Source organism: Tinamus guttatus, unplaced genomic scaffold (assembly GCF_059628265.1).
Source record: "Tinamus guttatus ecotype Peru unplaced genomic scaffold, ASM5962826v1 Tinamus_guttatus_pri_ptg000084l, whole genome shotgun sequence".
In the NCBI taxonomy this organism is placed as follows: domain Eukaryota; kingdom Metazoa; phylum Chordata; class Aves; order Tinamiformes; family Tinamidae; genus Tinamus; species Tinamus guttatus.
This window is the reverse complement of record NW_028288618.1, coordinates 103357-122462: the sequence shown is the minus strand read 5'-3', so window position 1 is coordinate 122462 and position 19106 is coordinate 103357. Positions and strand designations below refer to the sequence as shown.

General features: G+C 59.5%; 3 protein-coding genes and 1 non-coding gene across 4 annotated transcripts; 1 reads left to right on the top strand and 3 right to left on the bottom strand.

Annotated features, from left to right (window-relative positions):
- Positions 1 to 1391: 1391 nt before the first annotated feature.
- Positions 1392 to 6387, top strand: CREB3 (cAMP responsive element binding protein 3). Its single transcript, XM_088520266.1, has 10 exons — positions 1392 to 1435; positions 2276 to 2413; positions 2495 to 2768; positions 2969 to 3081; positions 3271 to 3363; positions 4134 to 4240; positions 5018 to 5086; positions 5223 to 5307; positions 5452 to 5533; positions 5899 to 6387. Exons 2-10 carry the CDS (start codon positions 2276 to 2278, stop codon positions 6270 to 6272), a joined length of 1335 nt encoding a protein of 444 aa, XP_088376392.1. The 5' UTR covers positions 1392 to 1435; the 3' UTR covers positions 6273 to 6387.
- A 3822-nt stretch (positions 6388 to 10209) lies between these two features.
- LOC148595594 (avidin-like) lies at positions 10210 to 11135 on the bottom strand. Its single transcript, XM_088520263.1, has 4 exons — positions 11064 to 11135; positions 10643 to 10853; positions 10418 to 10550; positions 10210 to 10243 (listed from the first exon to the last, which is right to left on the bottom strand). The coding sequence occupies exons 1-4, from the start codon at positions 11133 to 11135 to the stop codon at positions 10210 to 10212; spliced, it is 450 nt and encodes a 149-aa protein (XP_088376389.1).
- A 2272-nt stretch (positions 11136 to 13407) lies between these two features.
- On the bottom strand, positions 13408 to 14721 carry LOC104564768 (avidin). Its single transcript, XM_088520254.1, has 4 exons — positions 14656 to 14721; positions 14010 to 14223; positions 13584 to 13704; positions 13408 to 13507 (listed from the first exon to the last, which is right to left on the bottom strand). Exons 1-4 carry the CDS (start codon positions 14719 to 14721, stop codon positions 13408 to 13410), a joined length of 501 nt encoding a protein of 166 aa, XP_088376380.1.
- Positions 14722 to 16051: 1330 nt separating this feature from the next.
- Positions 16052 to 17344, bottom strand: LOC104564767 (avidin). The gene is made up of 3 exons (XR_015913120.1): positions 17204 to 17344; positions 16890 to 17100; positions 16052 to 16176 (listed from the first exon to the last, which is right to left on the bottom strand). It is a non-coding gene; the product is annotated as an avidin (transcript).
- Between the last annotated feature and the right edge of the window lie 1762 nt (positions 17345 to 19106).

Genomic DNA, 19106 nt, shown 5'->3' with positions numbered 1-19106 from the left:
ACTCACTTCAGGGCGCTAGTGAGACTAGTTCAGTCCCCTGCACCACATCCCCCTAAGGGATGGCCACAGCATCGCCAGGTTCAATCCGCTCAGCGTGACCCCCTCAGCGAGCCCCTCGCATCGGATGGGATGAGTCAGGCTCGACTCTGCACGCAGACGCCTTTGAGCGGATCCCATATGGGCTGCAGCAGGGCAGCAGCTGACTCAGAAACCCAAGGAACGGGAGTGGCGGCGGCGCGCGCCATCCTCGAGCGCTTCCCCGCGCGTCCCCCAGCACCGCACAGCTGCGCTACGAGGAGCGCTCGTGCTTCCCCCTTCCCCACGGCACGGAGCGTCCCGCCGCGGCGCCGGCCAGCGCAGGAAGCGGCAGGGAGGAGCAGGCCGCCATGGACGACCTCGGTGGCGACGGCTCCCTTCAGCTGGCCTTTAAATCAGTCCCCGCAGGCCACGTGACCGACTTCCATCCAAGTCGCGCGGCCTCCAGGGAGGCCACCGCAGCTTCCCCACTGGGTGCAGCTACTTCCAGGCAGCGCCAACAGGATGTGGCCGAGATGAGCCAGATAAGTGCAGCATGCGAGCGGGACCGGGGCACCGAGGCGCACGCTGGAGCCCCGGCCGCGGCACCGGCAGCCCGGGCAGAGCCTGCCACGGCCGGGGCAGCGGGCAGGGAACGCGGGACGCACGTTTTGCACGGCCTCGCCTCCCACCCGTGTCCCGGCCCCGCGGCGCGCGGGAGGCTGCAGGTCTCGGTACTGGTGCGAGGCCGGCAGCGGTAACGCGGGCGCCGCGCGAGAGGCCGCCGCGCCCGGGCCCGGCACGTGCCGGCCGGGAGCCCCGCTGGGGCGGCCGGGTCGGCTCCCCGGGGAGGCCCCGGCTCCGCTCCCGAGTCCAGCGCCGCCGGCCGCGGCGCCGCTCGCCGCGTTCTCTCCACGCGGGTTCGTGCACATCGCGGAGCCGCCTTTCCGGCGGCGCCGGGACCGCGGGCCTCGGCACGAACGGTGCCGCCGTTAACGGGGTCCTGCCCGCGGGCCGCCCGGCGCCCCCTTCCCGGCTGAGCGAGGGCGGGTGAGCGGAGCCCCGCGCGCGGAGCCGCCGCCGCCGCCGCCGCCGCCGCCTCCTACCTGTGCGCGGGCCGGAGCTGCGCGCGGGAGCGCCGGGAGCGCCGAGCCTCTGCGGCAGCGCCCGCTCCCGCCCCGCCGCGCCCGCGCATGCGCCGCCCGCCGCGCCGCGCCCGCGACGGCCACGCCCCTACGAGTCAGGACACGCCCCTAACGGCATGGCCACGCCCCCTTCCATCCAGACCACGCCCCTAGGTCATGGACACGCCCCCCGCGCCTGCTACCGTGTTTCCTCCTCCTCTCCCCTCCCTCCGCGTGCGGCCTGCTGGGAGGGCGCTGACGTCATCCGTGGTGCGTTGGAAGCGGCGCTGCCGGAGGTAACGGGCCGGGGCCTCCGGGTCCGGGCCGTCCCCCGTCCCCCGCCGCCGGGTGGGCGCCAACAGCCCCCGGTTAGAGTGCCGGGGGAGCCAGGTGTCCCGCCACCTTCAGAGCGGCCGGGGGGCCCAGGCGTCCGGGTGCGCCCGCCCACCCGCCCCACCTCAGAGCGGGCCGCGCGGGGGGCCCAGGCGTCCGGGCCGCAGGCGGGGCCCAGCGCGGCGGCGGGAGCGGGCGCGGGCGCCGTCGCCCCCGGGGCTCCGCGAGCCGAGGGCAGGGCCCGTCGCGCCGGGCGAGCGGCGGCCTTCGCGGTGCCACGTAGGAAGGAGCTGCCGCCGCGCCCGCCTCCCGGCCCGCGCCGGCCCTCGCAGGGCGCCGCCGTGTCCGCCCACCCTGCCTGGCGCCCCCTTCCTCTCCCTGCTCCCTCGCCTGCTCCCTCCGCAGTGACCAGTGCACTTGGCACAGCAGCTTCCTGGGGCAGCAGCCGCCTGTGTGCAGGCTACACCGACCCCTTCCTTGCATTTGATTTTCTCCCATCCAAGCTGTGACATGTCAGCTACATCCAAAAACCTAACGGTGTCATGGGGCCCTTCGCTTTCTCTCGTTTTCCAGCAGTTCTGCGGGCAGAGCCTCCTCCCAATGGCCTGTTCTTGCTCGGCAGGGGCAGCCAGGCAGGGTGCCATGAGCAGTGGTAATCACCTTGTTGGGATAGTGTCATCGCTGCGGGGTGCTGACCACTCTTCCCTGCATGGGGAGACTTCAGCACAGCGGTAGAGTGACCTCCCAGGGAACTGCTGGTGTTTTCCCTGGTGCCCACGGTCATTTTGGCTGTTTTTTTTCAGATGTCGAGCCCAGAGGAATTGGCTGACCTGGCAGATGAGGATCTGCTTGACTTTCTCCTAAAGGATGATGCTCCTTGCACCGAAATACCAGGGGAGGAGAACAACCTGCTGGAAGACTGGGGCCTGTCAGAGCCCGAGGTGAGTTGTTCTGGAGGGATTGCTGAGGGTTGTGGTCCAGGAGTTTTGGCTCCCTGCTTAGTGGAAGCTTTTTCACTGCAGCTTCTGAACAATGAGGTGGATGCCTTCATCAGCTCCCTGCTGAGCCCCTTTGTAGAAGAACCGAGCACGCTGCCAGGTTCCTCACCTGCTGACAGTGACAGTGGCGTTTCTGAGGACCACAATTTGTCCCATAGCCCTGGCAGTGATTTTGCCAGCAGCCCTCGGAGCTCCGACGTTGTTCAGTTTGATCACAATTACTCCCTTCATCAGGATGGGCCCATGCTGGAAAGTGTGAGGTCTGAGGTGGCAGAAGGAGATGTTTCCATCGACCTTGGTAAGTGGGGCTGTCTGTTCCAGACATACAGCGCTGGGCTTAGAAGGAAAACAGGCCAGTGTAGGGTTTTCTTGTGTGGATCGCAGAGAACCAGCGTGGTGGTTCTCTGCAGTCGTGATCTCATGGTGCTAAACTTGTCTGGCATGATGTCTGTACTGCCCCACCGGGACCTGGGGCTTGACTCTCTTCTCTTCCCTTAGAGACATGGACAGGTTTAGAAACCTCAGCTGAGACACTAGAAGAGGACTCGGCTTTTCCTTTTGCTGTCGCTGTGGATGCTGGACCCCAGTATGTTTCTGGAGCTGCCATGCAGGTACTGACTGCCTAAGGCACAGAACTGTGTCCCTTTGCCCATCTTGTCCCCTCCTCCCCTTGCACAGTCACTGGGGGGTATCTCTGAGGAGAGCACGATGCTGCTTGGGCTACCACATGCCTTTCTGTGCCCTGGGCTGCACTCTCTTTGCTTTGGATCCTCAGGAGACCTGTTTGGGCTGTTTTCTAGTTCGACTTCCCAGAGCTGATCCTGACGGAGGAGGAGAGGCAGCTCCTAGAGAAAGAGGGGGTTTCGTTACCGACCAGTCTGCCGCTGACAAAAGTGAGTCCTTGTGACGGCTGGCAATTCCCAAACTGCCTCAGAGTGCGTGAATAGCTCTGAGAACAGCTGCCTTAGGGCAGAGATTTAAAATGCAGGACAGTGCCTGACTGAGAGTATTAACCTCTGTGTGCTGAATTCAGGCATCATCTGGCAGGGCCAGGGAAGCTGGATCCCTTCGAGGACCAGAAGGATCCATGTGCAAAGCAGTCTCTGTTTTTTCATGGCCAAGTAGATGCAGAGTACCCCCCCAGCATTAGCTGTTGCGGGGGTAATGTGGTGTCTTGTGGTGGCAGGTTGCTGTCTGCACAACAGAGGCTGGAATAGTGTGGAAAGATTTATTGCTGCTCAGGGCATCTCCAGCAGTGTGAAATACCCCTTGGCAGTAGCCCTGAGCTACCTGCAGGGACGTAGAGAGCAGCAAGAAGCCTGGCTGCTCTCAGGCTGTTTACAGAGACAGTTGCACTGCAGCTGCCTTCAGCATTTTTCCTGCTGCTTGCCTAGTGGCTTGTGAGCTGTGTCTTTTCATCTTGTTTGCATGTGCCTTGCTCTTGGTAGACTGATAAACTGCTGGTTAAATCAGCAGGCCAGAGTTCGACTGGCTCGCCTTCCAGCCAGTCTAGTTCATTCTGTGGTTTGGGGGAGGACAGAAGCAAAAGGACCTGGGTTGCTGCCCTTCTGCTCAGGAGTGAGTGCTCAGACATGCCTAGGTGCTGCTGGGGCTGAGTTGCCACCCCCCTGGGGTGTCTGCTCAGCAGCGATGGCTCTTGCAGGCTGAGGAGTGGCTCCTGAAGAAGGTGAGACGGAAGATCCGGAACAAGCAGTCAGCCCAGGATAGTCGCCGCAGGAAGAAGATCTACGTGGATGGCTTGGAAAACAGGTACCTGCTCATGGCTCTGCTGCTGCTGGCATCTTGTAGCGCTGGGCAGAAAGTGAGGCCAAGTCTATAGTTTAATCCTCCCGAGAAGAGCTGCAGCCTGAAAGCTCAGAAAATGGTCTGCTCTGCTCCCGGGAGGTGGCGCAGGGCTCGTTCAGTTTCAGCACAGTGCTGGCTTGCCGGGATCCCCGTGTTCTCCCCGTGAGACCGGCATGGCTCGCCTGCAGGACTGCCAGGTATGCTCCTGAGAGCAGGCATCGTCACAGATCGGCGTGGTGCTTCTCCGAGGGACAGGTCGGGGCTCATCCCGCCCCGCAGCTTGTGTGCAATGTCCTTCTTGGGCTTTGCGCTGCCCAAAGTGTCTAACCCAGCCACCCATAGAGTTGGTGGCTGATTCCCTGCGAAGGGGAGGGAGTGCAGAGGACGGTGATGGTCTCTTTTCAGTGGTGGCCACTGATAGGACTAGAGGAAATGGCCGGAAACTGAAACACCAAAAATTCCAAAGGAACTTAAGGAAAAATTTCTTAACAGTGAGGGTGACAGAGCACTGGAACAGGCTGCCCAGAGAGGTTGTAGAGTCTCCTTCTCTGGAGATCTTCAAAACCCGCTTGGATGCAGTCCTGTGCCACGTGCTCTAGGTGTCCCTGCGTATGTAGGGGGGTTGGACTAGATGATCTCTAGAGGTCCCTTCCAACCTTAAGCATTCTATGATTCTATGATTCTATTGGCTAACAAAACCTCTCTGTGTTTCTCCCTTTTGCTGTTCATCTGCCCTGGAAGGGTGGCAGCCTGCACAGCTCAGAACCACGAGCTCCAGAAGAAGGTGCAGCTGCTGCAGAAGCAGAACATGTGAGTTGTCGTTGTGGGACGTGGCTGGGGATGGGGTGTGGAAGGCTGTGCTCACAACTCTGATCTGTCCCTGGCTGAAAAGGGGAAGTTCTTTATTCTGCCACTGCATTAATCTGTGTTTCCTGCTCTCCTGCAGGTCGTTACTTGAGCAGCTGCGGAAACTCCAGGCGCTGGTGAGACAGTCCACAACCAAAACTACCACAGCAAGCACCTGCATTATGGTGAGTGGCTTCAGCCCGAGCTTCTCTGAAGGCGTCTCTGTTGTCACCGCAAGTGTGGTGAGCAGTATTAATGGCAGCCAGTGATGCCTGTGCCTGCCCTAAGGTCAGGAGGGCTTTGCTCATGGCTTCTCTTTCCCTTTCCAGGTCCTGGTTCTGTCCTTCTGCCTTATTCTCTCCCCCAGCCTCTATTCCTTTGGGAGCAGAGGGCCGCAGCCGGAGCTCCGAGGTGAGTGCCTGGGGAATGAGGGACAGCTCCGGGTGCAGTGTCCCCCTGCAGGGCAGAGCGCTTCCTTCAGAGACGGCCTGAGTTCCTGGCAGCAGCCCCTTGCCTGGGGCTGGATTTGTGTTTGGCTTTGCTGTCTGGGCAGTGCCAGAGCCACTCAAATCCTCTTGCTCTGGGAGCACAAACCATGCTCACACCTGGTGGCTGTGCAGCGTTGTTTCCTTGTCTCCCAGGGGAAGAGGCAGCCCTAGTTCAATGTCTTCTCTTCCCACGGACTCTGCAGTGTCCTGTGCTCAAAACAGGCCCGCGAGAGCTTGTGTCCCGCTCCCCGGGAGGGGGTGACAAGGCTGCCTCTGCCTCTCTTGCAGTGCTGTCACGGCAGATCCGCGAGTTCCCCAGCCAGGTTTGGCAGGCAGCACCTGGTGTGCAGGAGGAAGCGGTGCTGGAGACACTTAGTGCAGAGCCTGAAGACACCTCGCTTCTGGGAAGCCTCAACCAGTCCCGAGAAGAGGGGCAGAATCCACCCAAGCCTGATCCCACATCCTCTTTCAACAGCAACTCGTCCTCTGACCCTCCAGTGGCAGCCAGCTCCGAGCTGGGTACTCCCCAGCCGCAGGAACAGCGCTCCAGGAGTGCTGCTTTGCACTCGGCAGTGCCAGCTGCTTGGGAAACCAAGAGGCAGGAGTGGGTGGAACGTGCTGCCAGTGTTGTCATCCAGCAGCACCGTGTCGATGAGATGTGACCATCTCACCTCGCCTGCCAGGGCGGTGCCGTGCGCCCTGTCAAGAAGAGACAGACAGAGAACTGTGTTAGCAGATAATCTATCAAAGCAAATGCTTTTAAATACTCCCCTGGTAGGTGGCAGCTCAGCAGGTTTTATTATTTTAGAGGTGGCCTGCTCGTACAGCCTGCGTGTGTATCCGGAACAGGCGCCTGTCAGAGATGGGGTGAGATAGGAAGCTTGAGGAGCTCTGTTTCCTGCTGTGGCTGCTGACGTGGTCTGAGGCCCTTGGTGCCTGTGGGGCTCGCTAGGGAAGGGCTGCTGTGTGGAGGGTGAAGGCGCTCTGTGCTCGAGGGGCCTGGTACCTGCCCTGCCTGCAGGCAGGTGCCCTGTCCCGCTTCCCGCCGCCCCGTTAGAGTGGAACAGGCTGCATCATGGCCTGCTGGCTGTGTGTGGCAGCCAGCCCTTTAGCCCTGCGCTGCCGTCTCGTGTCTGTGCGTGGGGTGGTGGGCTGGATGCCGGCCTCCCGTGTGCCAAGGGATACCCTGCTTCTGCACAGGCGCTGCACTCCCCCTGGTGCGGTCCTTCCCCAGCTGTGGGCACCTGTCTGCCCTCCAGCTTCTTGGGGACTACCATCTCCCATGAGCCTGGGAGCAGGACTTCGGAGTTCCAAGGAGGAAAATGGGCAAGCCTTGTACCAGACAACCAAAGCAGGAGTGGTAGAGAGCAGCAGAGCTGCTGGCTGTCGTGAAGGCTCTGCAGGCAGCCCCGCTTCAAAGCCGCTGTGTCCCTGTGTGCCCAAGCCCTCCTGCGCTGGCCAGTGAAGCAGGCGGCTGCGGTCGCTCTCTGCAAGGCCGAGCGAAGCGCTTTGACCTGGGGGCTGGTGCCTCTCCTGGAGCGCAGAGTGGCTCCCCTCCCCCTCATCGGTTCTCAGCCAGTGAAGACGTTTCCATGTTAATGCCGCGTAAATAAAGCATGTCCTCTACACCACCGTGCTCTTGGGGTCATGTCAGTGCGGGGTGCACAGCGGCGTGCAGGGCCTGCGCTCAGGCCTGCAGCTGCGTGAAAGCATCTCCGAGTGCAGGAGCTGGGGCTGCAGGAGGCCTGACATCTGCTTTCGGTCTGTGCGGATAGCTCAGGAGAGCCCCTGGGAGTGGACCCTGCGCTGCATTCCCTCCTGTGCTGAGGGGAGGCCGTGTGCGGTTGCAGTGCAGTGCTGCTCCCTGTCCCCTTTCAAAGGGCTGTGGGGATGCAGCCCCGCTCTGAGCACCCCGAGGCCAGCTGTGGGTGGCGGGGGAGCCGTGGCAATGCGCCCGCAGCGCATGCGGTGAAGCAGTCAGCGCAGCGGAACTGAGCAGCTTCCCCCAAGGAAGCGAGAGGGCCGCCGGCTGCCCCCAGCTCTGCTTTTGTAACTGAGGAGCTGCACAATCGCAGGAAGTGGCGCAAAGGCAGTGGTGCAGCCCCTCCTGTCCTGTCCCATTCTGCCCCCCACCCCAGGCCGAGGGGTGTGGGAGGGCCGGGGGACACAGGTGGTGGCTCAGTGGGGGCAGGTGTCTGCAGAGCCGGGAGCCACTCTGGTTCTTGCCCTGGCTGTGCCCCAGGCTGAGCGCCCTGGAGTGGCGCAGGCTCTGTGCTCCTCGGGAGCTCCCTGCCGCTCTGCATCTCAGTTTGCAATCACTGTGTAAGCTGCAGATCGCAGCGTCTGCCTCAGCCCTGCCTGCTTGCCCTGGTTGGGAGCGAGAGCTGGGGACATTGCTTTCAGCTGAAGCCACCCGCAGAGCTGGGTGGCTTGTCCGGTCGCAGCCTGAGGGTGCTCCAATGGCCTGTCCCATGGAAATGCACCCACACTGTGCCCTGGCACTTCCCGGAGCGGGAGCATGGCTCTGCTGGAACTGCCTGTCCCTGCCTGCCCCACCAGAGCCCAGGCAGAGGTTGGGCTGCGGCAGCGAGCGGCGGTGCTTGTCTGGCCTCTTTCCACATCCACTCTGCTCCAGTTGCACCTCTGTGGTACCACTGGCACTCCCAGGCAGCTTCACAGACCTGTGTCTTCAGGAGTGTTTTGAGAACACCCTGTGTTTTCCTCTCTGGACTGCCTAGGCCTTGCGAATGCTGGAGTTAAGCCTTCCCTCAAACCTCCCTTCTCAGAGCCACTGAATCTGGGGCTGATCGGCTCAGATCTGCGGCCCCAGGAGCTGATGTTTTACTTTCTTGACTGGGACAAGCAGCACCTGGCATCTCCTTGCAGCCTGTTTTCTCCAGGAACGCAGAGACCTGGAGGCTGGTGCCCTTGGTGCAGGCGGTCACCACGTGCAGCGCTCCAGTCCAGTGCTGCTGGATGCCCAGGAAGCCTCTCAGCCCTGCGGGAGGTTCGCGCCTTGGCTCAGTGCTCACCAGGACCTGTGTGAATCATCAGAACCAAAGCGTTGTGGAGCTGCCAGCAGTGTGAGGAGCCAGCAACTGGGCTGCTGTGTGGCCAGGAGCAATGGGGACACCCCTGTGCTCCAGTGTAGTCTCGACTGCCTGGCTTGGCTTGGTCAGAAAAAAGATACTGCTATGAGACAAGGCAGGGCGCCAGGAAAACACATGGGGTGCCGCAGCCGAAGCATCTGAACAGCAGCTCTTGGCACAAGGACCCATCCGTGCGGTCAGCACGGCCCTTCAGAGCAGGGATGCTGCGCCGGGACGCTGTTCGAGGGGCTGTGTTATCTTGGAGGCTAAAGCCAGTTCAGGTGCTGCCCTTGTGATGTGTCTGCATGGACGGCTTTGGGGAACAATTGCTTTGCTGGTCCCGGTGCTGCTCCACCGCTGGCATTTGTGCCAACTCATTCCAGCCCCTCTGGATGAGGCTGGCCTGAGGCTTGGGCTTGAGTCACCATTAGCTCTTTTAGTCCAGAACATGACCCATTTCCCACTGCATCCTGGCTGAAAGGCAGTAGGTACCTACATGAACACAGTGTGTTTTCACCCAGCCCTCAGTGTAGCGGCACTGCCAATGATTTAATTTTGGTCAGAAGAGTAACAACAAACCTGCCCCGGTGACCGGTGTGCACCCTCCCCCCTGTAAGGCATAGCCTGGCAGAGCACAACCAGGAGGCTTTAGGGCAAAATATTCTGCTCATGCCTCTAGAACTGACAGTGTAAGACAGAAACCCTCTCTTTTCTGTCTGACAAGTGCGTGTGTCGTTAGTGCTGTTCTCCTTTCCTGAGAGCATGCATTTTAAGCGAGGTTAGGAAAGTGTGAAATGAGGCTCGTTTGCAAGGGCTGGGGAGGGGCAGGGGAGCTACGAGTCCCTTCTCCCTGTCTCCGAGATCAGGAAGAGTATTTCCTCGGCATTTCAGCTGCCGACAGAGCAATAGGAAGTACTGCCCTCTCTAACAGCAACCACAGCCCTTCCTAAGGCCACGTATTTGATCCATGAGCACCAGCTGCTGGATGTTGGTGGAAGCAGAAAAAAAAAGGAGGAGCAATTGGGGAGACACTCAGGCTGGAGCCGCGTACTGGGAATTCCATCCACCCATGGTGCACATGCATCCTCCCGGCATCCTCCTGTCACGCCATGGGGCTCGTGGGGGCTGCACGGCCCTGGCCACCTGGCTCTTCCGGTGGCTCCGGGTAGCTCTGCATCGCCCCTGTGTGTTTCCTCTGGTGCCTCCCCAGGGTGCCGGGGAGCACCGTCCCTGCTGGAGCACGTGCCTCCTCAGGAAGGCCGTGGGATGCTGTAGTCTCCTGAGCACAACCCTAGAGAAGGGGCCTCGCTGCGCGGGTTTGAGTCAGGGTAGAACACAGAGGCAACAACTACTTTTCCTCCCCGCCCAAAAAATGCTTTATTTTCCCCCCGATGTGCAGTATTCCCGTTGGGCTGATGGAAGAACTCCGCACTGCCGGGCTGCGAGCAGCAGAAGGATGCGCCGTCTCCTTGCGGCCGTGGCCTTGCTCTCCAGGCGTCGCCCCTGGCCATCACTTTATCCGGGTGAAAGCGCTGGTGCCGATCCTGCAGGGATCCCCTCCACCCATTGCAGCAGCTCCGGGCTGCAGTGGAGGGGCTCTCCTTCACGCCCAAAGCCAAGGGCCCCTTTTCCCACTCTGAGATGGGGGGATTTCTACCCTGCTCGGGATGCGTGGCCCATTGGCCATGGTGGCCAAGGGGGTGGTGGCAAGCGCTCACCTGGTGGCTTTCCAGTCTTGGCCAGGGTTCTCCACCTCGTCCCGCAGCAGCCACAGCGCATGCAGGGCCTCCTCGCCGGCCTCGTCCACGTAGCACTGGCCCACAAAGGCCGTGGTCCTGCCCCCGGGCGCCCCTGCGAGGGCGATGCAGCCGCAGCGTGAGCCGTCCTGCAGGCACTGCTCTGGCTGCCCTGACAGCGCCGTGCCGGCCCCCGCCGCCGCCTACCTCGCTGCCTCCAGTGCACGACAAACGAGAAGACGGGGTGTGCCGCCAGCTCCGCGTCCTGCTGCATCCCCTTCAGCGGCGATGCCAGCAGCTGTGAGTCGCCGGCGGCCGCCCCCGGCAGGTAGGAGCCCAGGAAGCTGCCGTCGGGCTCCAGCACGGACACCACCATGCGGCCGCCGTCGTCGCTCCGCCACGAGCCGGACAGGACGCACTGCGAGGCGAGGGATGGGCTGGGGACTCCGCGCTGCCACGCGCAGCACCGGCACCATGGGCACCGCGAGCTTCCCGGCAGCCCCCCGGGGCAAGTGGTTTTTGCCACCAGAGCTGTTCAGTGCAGAGGTCCCCAAGGCAATTCCCGCTGTCTGTAGCGAGACTGTCCCCTCCCTCCTGGCCAGTCTGTGACTTCCCGCTGTCCCAATACCTTCCTGGTGGCCAGGCTGGCGCACGGCACCAGGGCCAGGAGCAGGAGCACAGTGATCGCAGCGCTCCCCATGGCCATGGAACTCCTGCGACCACCTTCGCCATGGCCCCTTTATAGCCCCGTGGCCGTAACTGGAGCCCCCAGGTCGCACGGTGCGTGGCAGGGCGCCCGGGAACGCGAGGCCAGCAGGTCTGCGTGACCCAGCCAGCTCCGCGGGGCCGCTATACATAGAGCAGCCTGGCCACCCCAGAGCAGCCCTGCTCCCAGGGAGGCTCCCAGGATGCCAGGGATGGGGACAGGGCTCTGTGGCTGGTAGTTATGGGGGTTGAATCCTCACTTGCCTCCCTGCCCTGCCTGCTCTACCCTCCTTGCCCTCCTTCTGCCATGCTCTGCAGCATGCAGAAATTGCTCCTGATTGCTCTGTTCTGTTGCCATCTTTGTTTTCCTCTCTGTTTTTAAGGCTCCACCCTAATAGCAACCTGGAAAAAAAAACAGCTTCCTTGATTGGAAACTCGTTTCCTGAAAATTTTGGGCTGGGAGTCCTTGCTGGCTTGATCCCTTGTATGCCCCGTGCTTTGGTGGCATGGCCGGGGCTGGCTCACCCGCCACAATTGGACAGCGTATCCTGAGTGCAAATATTCACCCCTACGCCCGCTGGGGTTGTGTTTGTCCTGTTGCTGAGGAAGAGGCTTTGGACATAAACCTGCCAAAGTCCTTGCTTGAAAATAGCTGACTATATTTGGCTGCAGCCTTGCCTGAGGTGATGGGATGCAGCATCCACAGGAGGCAAAGCATGCCCAGCAGGGGGCCATTTCCCAGTTTCTGGGCTGTGTCTCTGAGCACTGCGGTGGGCAGAGCAGGCGCGGGGCTGCAGCACGTGAACATTAAGGTGGGTGCTGTTGCCTAAACATGTGTGTGCCTAAACACCTGGCTCCCTGGGCTGGAAGCTCCCTGGTAGATGCTGCGAACAAGGAGGATTCCCTTCCAGCGGGAAGGCTGCCTCTGGCAGAGCCGCTGGCACTGCCAAGCGCCAGCCAGGAGCCCCGGTGCATCCCAGGCACTGGGCACTGCTTGGTGCCTCATCCCTGGGACAGGATCCTCTCTCTCTTCTTACCCCATCGCTATTTTTTGTTGCCTTTTATGCATTTCCGAAAGGCTTTTCCTAGGATCAAGCTCCCAAGAAATCCGCCCTTCCCTCTTCTCCTGCACCAACATGGGGGATATTTTGCTGTCGCCCTGTGGGCTATGCATGGTCCTGTCAGGATGCTGCTGCGCTGAGGGTTTGCATATAGGCAGGGACACTTTGCTTCATCCGAGGTGCTGGCTGGCCTGGAAATGCCCCTGCATCCAACAGCGTTGCTGACCCATGGAGGGTGCCGGCTTAGATTGTGTTTCCAAGCCCTTGGTGGCTCTCACCCGCCAGACTGGACAGGGTGTTCTGCTTGCACATTTAATCACCCTGTGCTGGGGTTATATTCGTCATGTCACTACGGAAGAGGCTGAGATAAACCTGTCAAAAACCTGACTTGAAAATAGCTGACTAAACTTGGCTGCCATCCTGGGTGAATCCAAATTCGTGGTTACAACAGGCAGCAGTACGTCTCCCACCCACCGTCACGGCACCTTTGCTGTGAGACCGCGTGGGATGGGCATTGCTGGTGGCTAGAGGTGATGGGACACAGTTTGCACACGTGGCCCTGCAAGTGGCACCCAGGGCAGCTCTGGGCTCACTTGTATAGGGTACATGGATAATCCCGGGGCTGCAAAAATGCCTGGCGGGGAGGGATACAGAGGGCTCGCCTGCTCGCTGCAAAGATGGCAGCTTGACCTGGGATGCAGGAGGTCTCCCTGCCACCAACAGGCAGCCGAGGAGCAGGGGCAAATTGGGATTAGGATAAGGAGGGGAATGTGCGCAGGGAGCTGGATGTGGGGAGCAGCCCCAATGCCCCTGGAGATGGGTAGTGCTGGCCAGAAATAGCCCTTAGCCCTTGCCTCTGTGGGGCACCCGTTGGCTGCAGAGACGGAAGCAGCATCAGGGCGAATGAAGGCAATTTTTTAAAACAAGATATAATAAAAATATCTGTGCATGAGGTAATATTTTGGGCAGGGGAGGCTCGTTTTTGTTCTGATGCACGGAAACCATGAGGGCTGCAGGAGGACCCAGCTGGTGCACACTCTGAACATCCAGCTGGGGTCCCGTGCAGCATCCGGATGGGGTCCTGCGCAGGCACCGTCGGGGTCGTGCCTGCCCCTTGCAGGGACGCGACACAGCGGAGGTGGAGCCTGGGCATCCCGGGGAGGCAACGTCGGGCCTGGTGGGTCCCGACTGCAGGTGGAGGCACCTTCAAGGCGCGGGCGACGGGCTGTCCTCGCAGGAGGGAGCCCAGCTCTGGAGGGTCTTCCCTGTGGGGCTGCGCTTGCGCGTGAAGACATTTCTGCCCACCCTGCAAAGAGGCAGAGAGCTGTGGCCGGTGGCGGTAGCCCGGCTGAGGGGCTGCCCGAGCAGGGACATGCTCCTACCTTGTGGCTCTCCAGTCATCCTCCAAAGAGCCCACGGGCTCGCGCAGCAGCCAGGTGGTGGCCAGGACCTCCTTCCCACCTGTGTCCACGAAGCACTGCCCCACAAAGACAGCCGTGGCATCTGCGGGAAACGGGCAGGAGGAGGGGGACAGTGCCCAGACTCAGGGAGCTCTTCATGCCCAGGACCACTGAGAGCACCTTACAGACCCCATGGGCTGCACGGGCTGATGCCAGGGTGCTCCAGCCACCCTGCTCCAGGTGCTGCTGCAGCCATCCCACCCGCCGTGTAGTGATTCCCCCTCGGTCTCCCCATCTCCTGACCACTTCCCTTTGCTCAGACACATGAGAGTGTTTTGCACAAAGCAGATCTGGCTCTCCCATGCTCTTCCCTGTCCCGTGCCCATGCCCACACCGCCCAGCACCTACTGGAGAACTTCTCCCAGCGCACGGTGAAGCCAAAAGTGGGCCAGGCTGCCTCGCTGAGGTCCTGCTGGGCACCTCTGAGGGGGGACACGCGGATGCAGCCGCCGGACAGGCTCACTCGGGTCAGGTATTTGCCCTGGAAGCCGCCGTCATCCCGCAGTGCTGAGATCTCCATCAGTGACTCCTGCTCGTTCCTCCACAGTCCTCTCAAGTCACACTGCAAGGGGCACAGACATGGGCTGTGCAGGCACCAGGCAAAGGCACCTGTGGACCCGCGGGCCATCTGTCTGCCTCCCCACCACGGGGGCCTGTTATCCATCCCCAGGTGCCCCTGGCCACAGTTTGGATATGAGAGACATCCTGTGAGAATGGCGGCTGTCCTGCTCCCCCAGGGAGGTGAAGCTGCCACCCCCAGCACCCGCACAGGGTGCCTGTGCATGAGCAAAAGCGTGCGTGGTGGTGGTAGGGGACATTCTCCTTTTCTCTTCTGCTCCCATTACCTCCCGAGCCCGTGCTTTGCAGTGCCAAAGCTCCCCACCTGCATCCCTTGTCCCAGGTGGAAAAAGCACCAAGCCGAGGAGCCCCCGGCTGCTCACACCGCATCCCAGGACACGCTCCCGCCGCGCCGGACCCATACCTTTCTGCTCACCGGGCTGGCGTGTGGCACTGGGACCAGAAGCAGGAGCAGGAGCAGGGTGAACACATGGCTCCCCATGGCCACGGGGCTCCCGCGACCACCTGCGCCCCGGCCCCTTTATAGCCCCACAGCCGTAACCGGAGCCCCCCCGGGCTGGTGGATAGCACAGAGCCGGCTGGCGGTGGCAGGGCGCCCGGGAAACGCGAGGCCAGCAGGTCTGCATGACCCGGCCAGCACCGCGGCACGCGGGGCCGCTATACATAGAGCAGGCCCGGGGGGGCCCACGCCGGCACGGTCTGCACAGCCCTTGGCCCAGGCTGGGGAGGACGGGGGCTGTGGGGCCTTGGGACACGGTGCTGCCAGCCCTGCTCCTTGCACTGAAGCCATCAAGGGCTGCATGGAGCATTCACACCGCTGCCACCATCCCACTGCCACTGCCCTGATGCAAGGATGCTGGGATGCACGGCCCCATCAGCTGTCCTCCCCAGATGCAAAAATGCACCTCTCTCCCTGTGATTTTGTCCTAATGATAATTGCCTTCTCTGTTAGAGGTTTATGCTGCTTTTCTCAGCTGTTGGGCTTTTCTTGGTTCTGGAAGCAGTGGCAGATTGCAACTCTTCTCCAGCTCTTGAACACTCCTCAGTTAATCCCTGCTGTAAGTGCTGATGGGCCCGTCTGGTACTGTGCTGAAGTTAACATGGGAACTAGACCATGCAGACGCACACTGGGTGATGGTTAGTGGACTTCGCAAAAGTTACTGATGCCTTTTCCCCTGGCAGAGATGAGCAGCTTCTGGGAAGGTCTGCTCCAAGCTGAGGCATTCGCTCCCCACATCTTGGCTTGCTGCAGCCACCTCCTGAAGCTGCCTCGCTCAGCATCAGGGTCACCATATCAGCATCACCATAGATGTGGCAGGTTTCTCTCCACCCTCCCGCAAACAACCAGGCAGCCCCAAACTGGCTTTGTGCCAAAGTCTGGGAGCAATGACAAGACAAGACACTTTCAGCTTGGCAGCCCTGAAACTTTACTGTGAATGGAGCAATTCTGCAGGTCATGGCGGGAGGAGCAGCTCAGCTCCGCTCCTCTGCATGGGAGATGCAGAGCCGAGAGAATGGAGAGGTGGGCAGAGGTTTTAAAAATTCATAGCGGAGGTAGGGCACAGACAAATCCTCTGTGGTGGTTGTGTGTCCCATCACCGGGACCGGCTGAACACGTCACTGCCAATACTGCAAGGAAACAGAGAGCTCACACCTTGGTGCATCATGACCAGGAGGGACTTTTTGCTCTGACCCCCATGCAGCACAGGAGGTGACCACCAATACTGCCCATCCTGAGCACAGCAATTAGCAACCAGCAAAGCACCCTCCAAGTGCTCTAAAGGAGTCATGGGCTCTGCTCTGCCAAAACCTCACCTGGTGGCTTTCCAGTCCTCCTTGAGGTTGCCAACCTCGTCTCTCAGGAGCCATGTGGTCCTCAGAATTTCCTTCCCATCATCATCCACGAAGCACTGTCCTGTGAAGACGGTGGTGGAATCTGCAGGGAAGGGACGGGAGGTGGGGTGAGTGCTGAGGACAGGAGCTTGGGGAGACAGCACCATTCGGTCGAATAGAGGTCCCTCATGCTGTTCATGTCTGAGAAAGGAAACGGAGTGGCTCTATGCAGTGGGGAGAGGATTAGGAGGATAAGAAGGGGATGACTGGTGCACTCAGGACCCTGGGAATGCAGAGCTTTCTATGGGTATTCTCAGCTCCTGAATTGGGTGTTTCTTTGTGCTTAGGAGGTTTCACCCCAGTGAAAAAGGCTACCATGACCAGCTAGGTTCAAGAGCAGCCTCTTGCAGGAGTCTCATCATCTCATAAAGGAAGCACCTGCAAACAATGTGGATGGTTTTGTCCCAGGTCATAACAGTATATCTCATAGCAGGACCGCTTGGAACTGAGAGCCCCTCTGTGTCTTGTGGTGACACTTGGGTGATTGTTCCCTCTCCAACTGGAACCAGGGACAGGGAACCTGGTGGATTTGGGATTTGCAGGTTTTGGGGGTGACAAGCCCAGACGCACCCAGGTCAGGCTTTATCCCCTACTCTTCTCAGGCTGGACCTGTCCTGGACACACACCAGGGGGCGGGAGGTGCCAACACATGGGCAGCTCCCGGTTTGGGGACAAGGGAGTGCTGGGGACATCACAAGGGAGGGCAAGGAGCTACTGCTGGGGACACCACAGGGAGCCTGGGGAAGGGATAAGCACCTGAAAAACTCCAGTTGACAGTGAAACCAAAGGTGGGCTGGTTCTCCTTGTTCTTGAGATGCTGGGATCCCTGCAGCGGAGAAATCTTGATTTCGTTGTTCGATGCTGTCACGGCAGTGTGATACAAGCCAGAGAACTCGCCTTTGTCATTCACAAAATTGATGGTCATGTTGGAGCCCAGGTTGTTGCTCCAAAATCCTGTCAGGACACACTGCAAAGGAGGTGTCAGCAGAGCCAGGACAGGGACAAAACGTGGGAAGAGGAGCCCTGTGGGGTGCCTCGCAGCACGAGCCACGCACCCGGCTCCACTTTACCTTGCTCTTCTCATCAGCGCTGATGGATGCTACCGCCAGGGCGAGGATGAACGCGATGCTGAGTCTGTCCATCCTGCTGGAGTGCGGGTGCTTGCTGCCAAACTGCTGCAACTGCTGGGCTGTGCTGCCTGGGGAGCGCATGTGTTGGCCTTATATACGCCTGGAGATGGGGCCTGTGGTGTTGATTGTTTTCACATGCTCCAAGGAGTTAGTGCCAATCGGCTCTTATCTCACCCCTCCATCTTGCTGACTTTCCCAGAACGGCCTTGAGCAAACAAACAAGGAAAGTGAAAGGGGAAGTCTGACAAGACACTTGCATCTCCTGCCCAGGGGGGATGTCCTGCCTAATGAGAGCCCCATGGATGTCCCCGCTCACCAAGGGGTTTCACAGCCCTGCGGGGAAGAGGGCCGCACGGAGTGGGTGCAAGTGCTGCCTGGCGCGGTTGGTGGGGCTCTGCTGGGCGAGGTTGGGCTGCTGGCTCCATCCCCTGTGTGTCTGCCACACGCAGCTGCAGGGGAGCAGCAGGGAGAGGACTCCCGGAGGGCTAGGCTCTGCTTTCCTCCTGTGCTCATGCTGCACTGGGCTGTCTTTCCTCTTTGGATTAAACACCCTTTTTTTGGGGAAAAAAAAAACCCTCTGTGGGTTTTCCGATCCATGAGGTTTTCACCTCCTTGAGTAGAAAACCCTTGAAAAGAAAAGAAAAGAAAAGAAAAGAAAAGAAAAGAAAAGAAAAGAAAAGAAAAGAAAAGAAAAGAAAAGAAAAGAAAAGAAAAGAGAAAAGAGAAAAGAGAAAAGAAAAGAAAAGAAAAGAAAAGAAAAGAAAAGAAAAGAAAAGAAAAGAAAAGAAAAGAAAAGAAAAGAAAAGGGAAGAGAAAAGAAAAGAGAAAAGAAAAGAAAAGAAAAGAAAAGAAAAGAAAAGAAAAGAAAAGAAAAGAAAAGAAAAGAAAAGAAAAGAAAAGAAAAGAAAAGAAAAGAAAAGAAAAGAAAAGAAAAGAAAAGAAAAGAAAAGTTCTTTCCAACAGTTTCTTCCCAAATCAGGGCTCAGTGGCTTGCATTCTCCAGGGGATAGTAGGGCCAAGGGGCTGGCAGAGGGTCACTCATGACCCTGGAGGAGCTCCCGGCCCATGAAGGCTGCAGAAAGGGCCCGGCTCGAGGAGAGGGCAGGGGAGGAGAGCAAGGCTGCCTCCCTACTGCAGGTTTTGGCAGTGGCTTTAGTGCGGACAGCTCCCAAGTAGGATGTGCCCATCCGGTCTGGTGAGGCTGTCAGGAATGAAAAGGACACGGACATGGCCCGTGTGGCAAGAGCTATAGGACTTCAGTTATGAACAGGTGACCAAAATGAGTATCAAGTTTTCTTTACGTATCGGCCACATATTGGGGCTGTGGCTCTGCTCAAACACAGAGGAACTAGCCACAGATTCCCTGAGTCACCCAGGAAGTTCTCAGCTATGTGTCTGCCCTTCTGAGACATGGATGGGACTGACATTGAACCCTGAGGCACCGCACACTGCGTCACTGACACTGAAACAGGTGATTTATCTGGATTATCATGGTTAGATGTTTGTCTCATGGTTACAGGAATCCACAGGACATAATTTCAGACACTCCTCCTGCTTTTGTGGTTCAATTCATGGGCTTTGAGTATGAGAGTTAACTGCCTGACTGGAGAATCTGCCCCTCCCCTCCAGAGCTCGTGCTGTGGATGTGATCAGACTGTACCTAGGTAAGGCACTTGCTATCAGATAACGGACACTCTTCTCTATGTGGAGAGGATATTTAAGATAAGTTTTCTATATAGTTGAGATAACTGGAAAAATGACTCATGCACGTGCTAGAGCGGTCACAGAGGAGCGTGGCCAGCAGGACTCTGGGACTGTTCACACCAGTGGTTTGGGGCATTTT

Coding starts and splice junctions, on each gene's coding strand:
- CREB3 (XM_088520266.1), top strand. CDS start 2,276: ATGTCGAGCCCAGAGGAATTGGCTGACCTGGCAGATGAGGATCTGCTT. Junction 2,769..2,968: donor AGATGTTTCCATCGACCTTG/GTAAGTGGGGCT, acceptor CTCTTCCCTTAG/AGACATGGACAGGTTTAGAA. Junction 5,534..5,898: donor GCCGCAGCCGGAGCTCCGAG/GTGAGTGCCTGG, acceptor CCTCTCTTGCAG/TGCTGTCACGGCAGATCCGC.
- LOC148595594 (XM_088520263.1), bottom strand. CDS start 11,135: ATGGGGAGCGCTGCGATCACTGTGCTCCTGCTCCTGGCCCTGGTGCCG. Junction 10,854..11,063: donor CCAGCCTGGCCACCAGGAAG/GTATTGGGACAG, acceptor CTCGCCTCGCAG/TGCGTCCTGTCCGGCTCGTG. Junction 10,244..10,417: donor CAAGACTGGAAAGCCACCAG/GTGAGCGCTTGC, acceptor GGATCCCTGCAG/GATCGGCACCAGCGCTTTCA.
- LOC104564768 (XM_088520254.1), bottom strand. CDS start 14,721: ATGGGGAGCCATGTGTTCACCCTGCTCCTGCTCCTGCTTCTGGTCCCA. Junction 14,224..14,655: donor CAGTGCCACACGCCAGCCCG/GTGAGCAGAAAG, acceptor TGCCCCTTGCAG/TGTGACTTGAGAGGACTGTG. Junction 13,705..14,009: donor GCGCTGGGAGAAGTTCTCCA/GTAGGTGCTGGG, acceptor CGTTTCCCGCAG/ATGCCACGGCTGTCTTTGTG.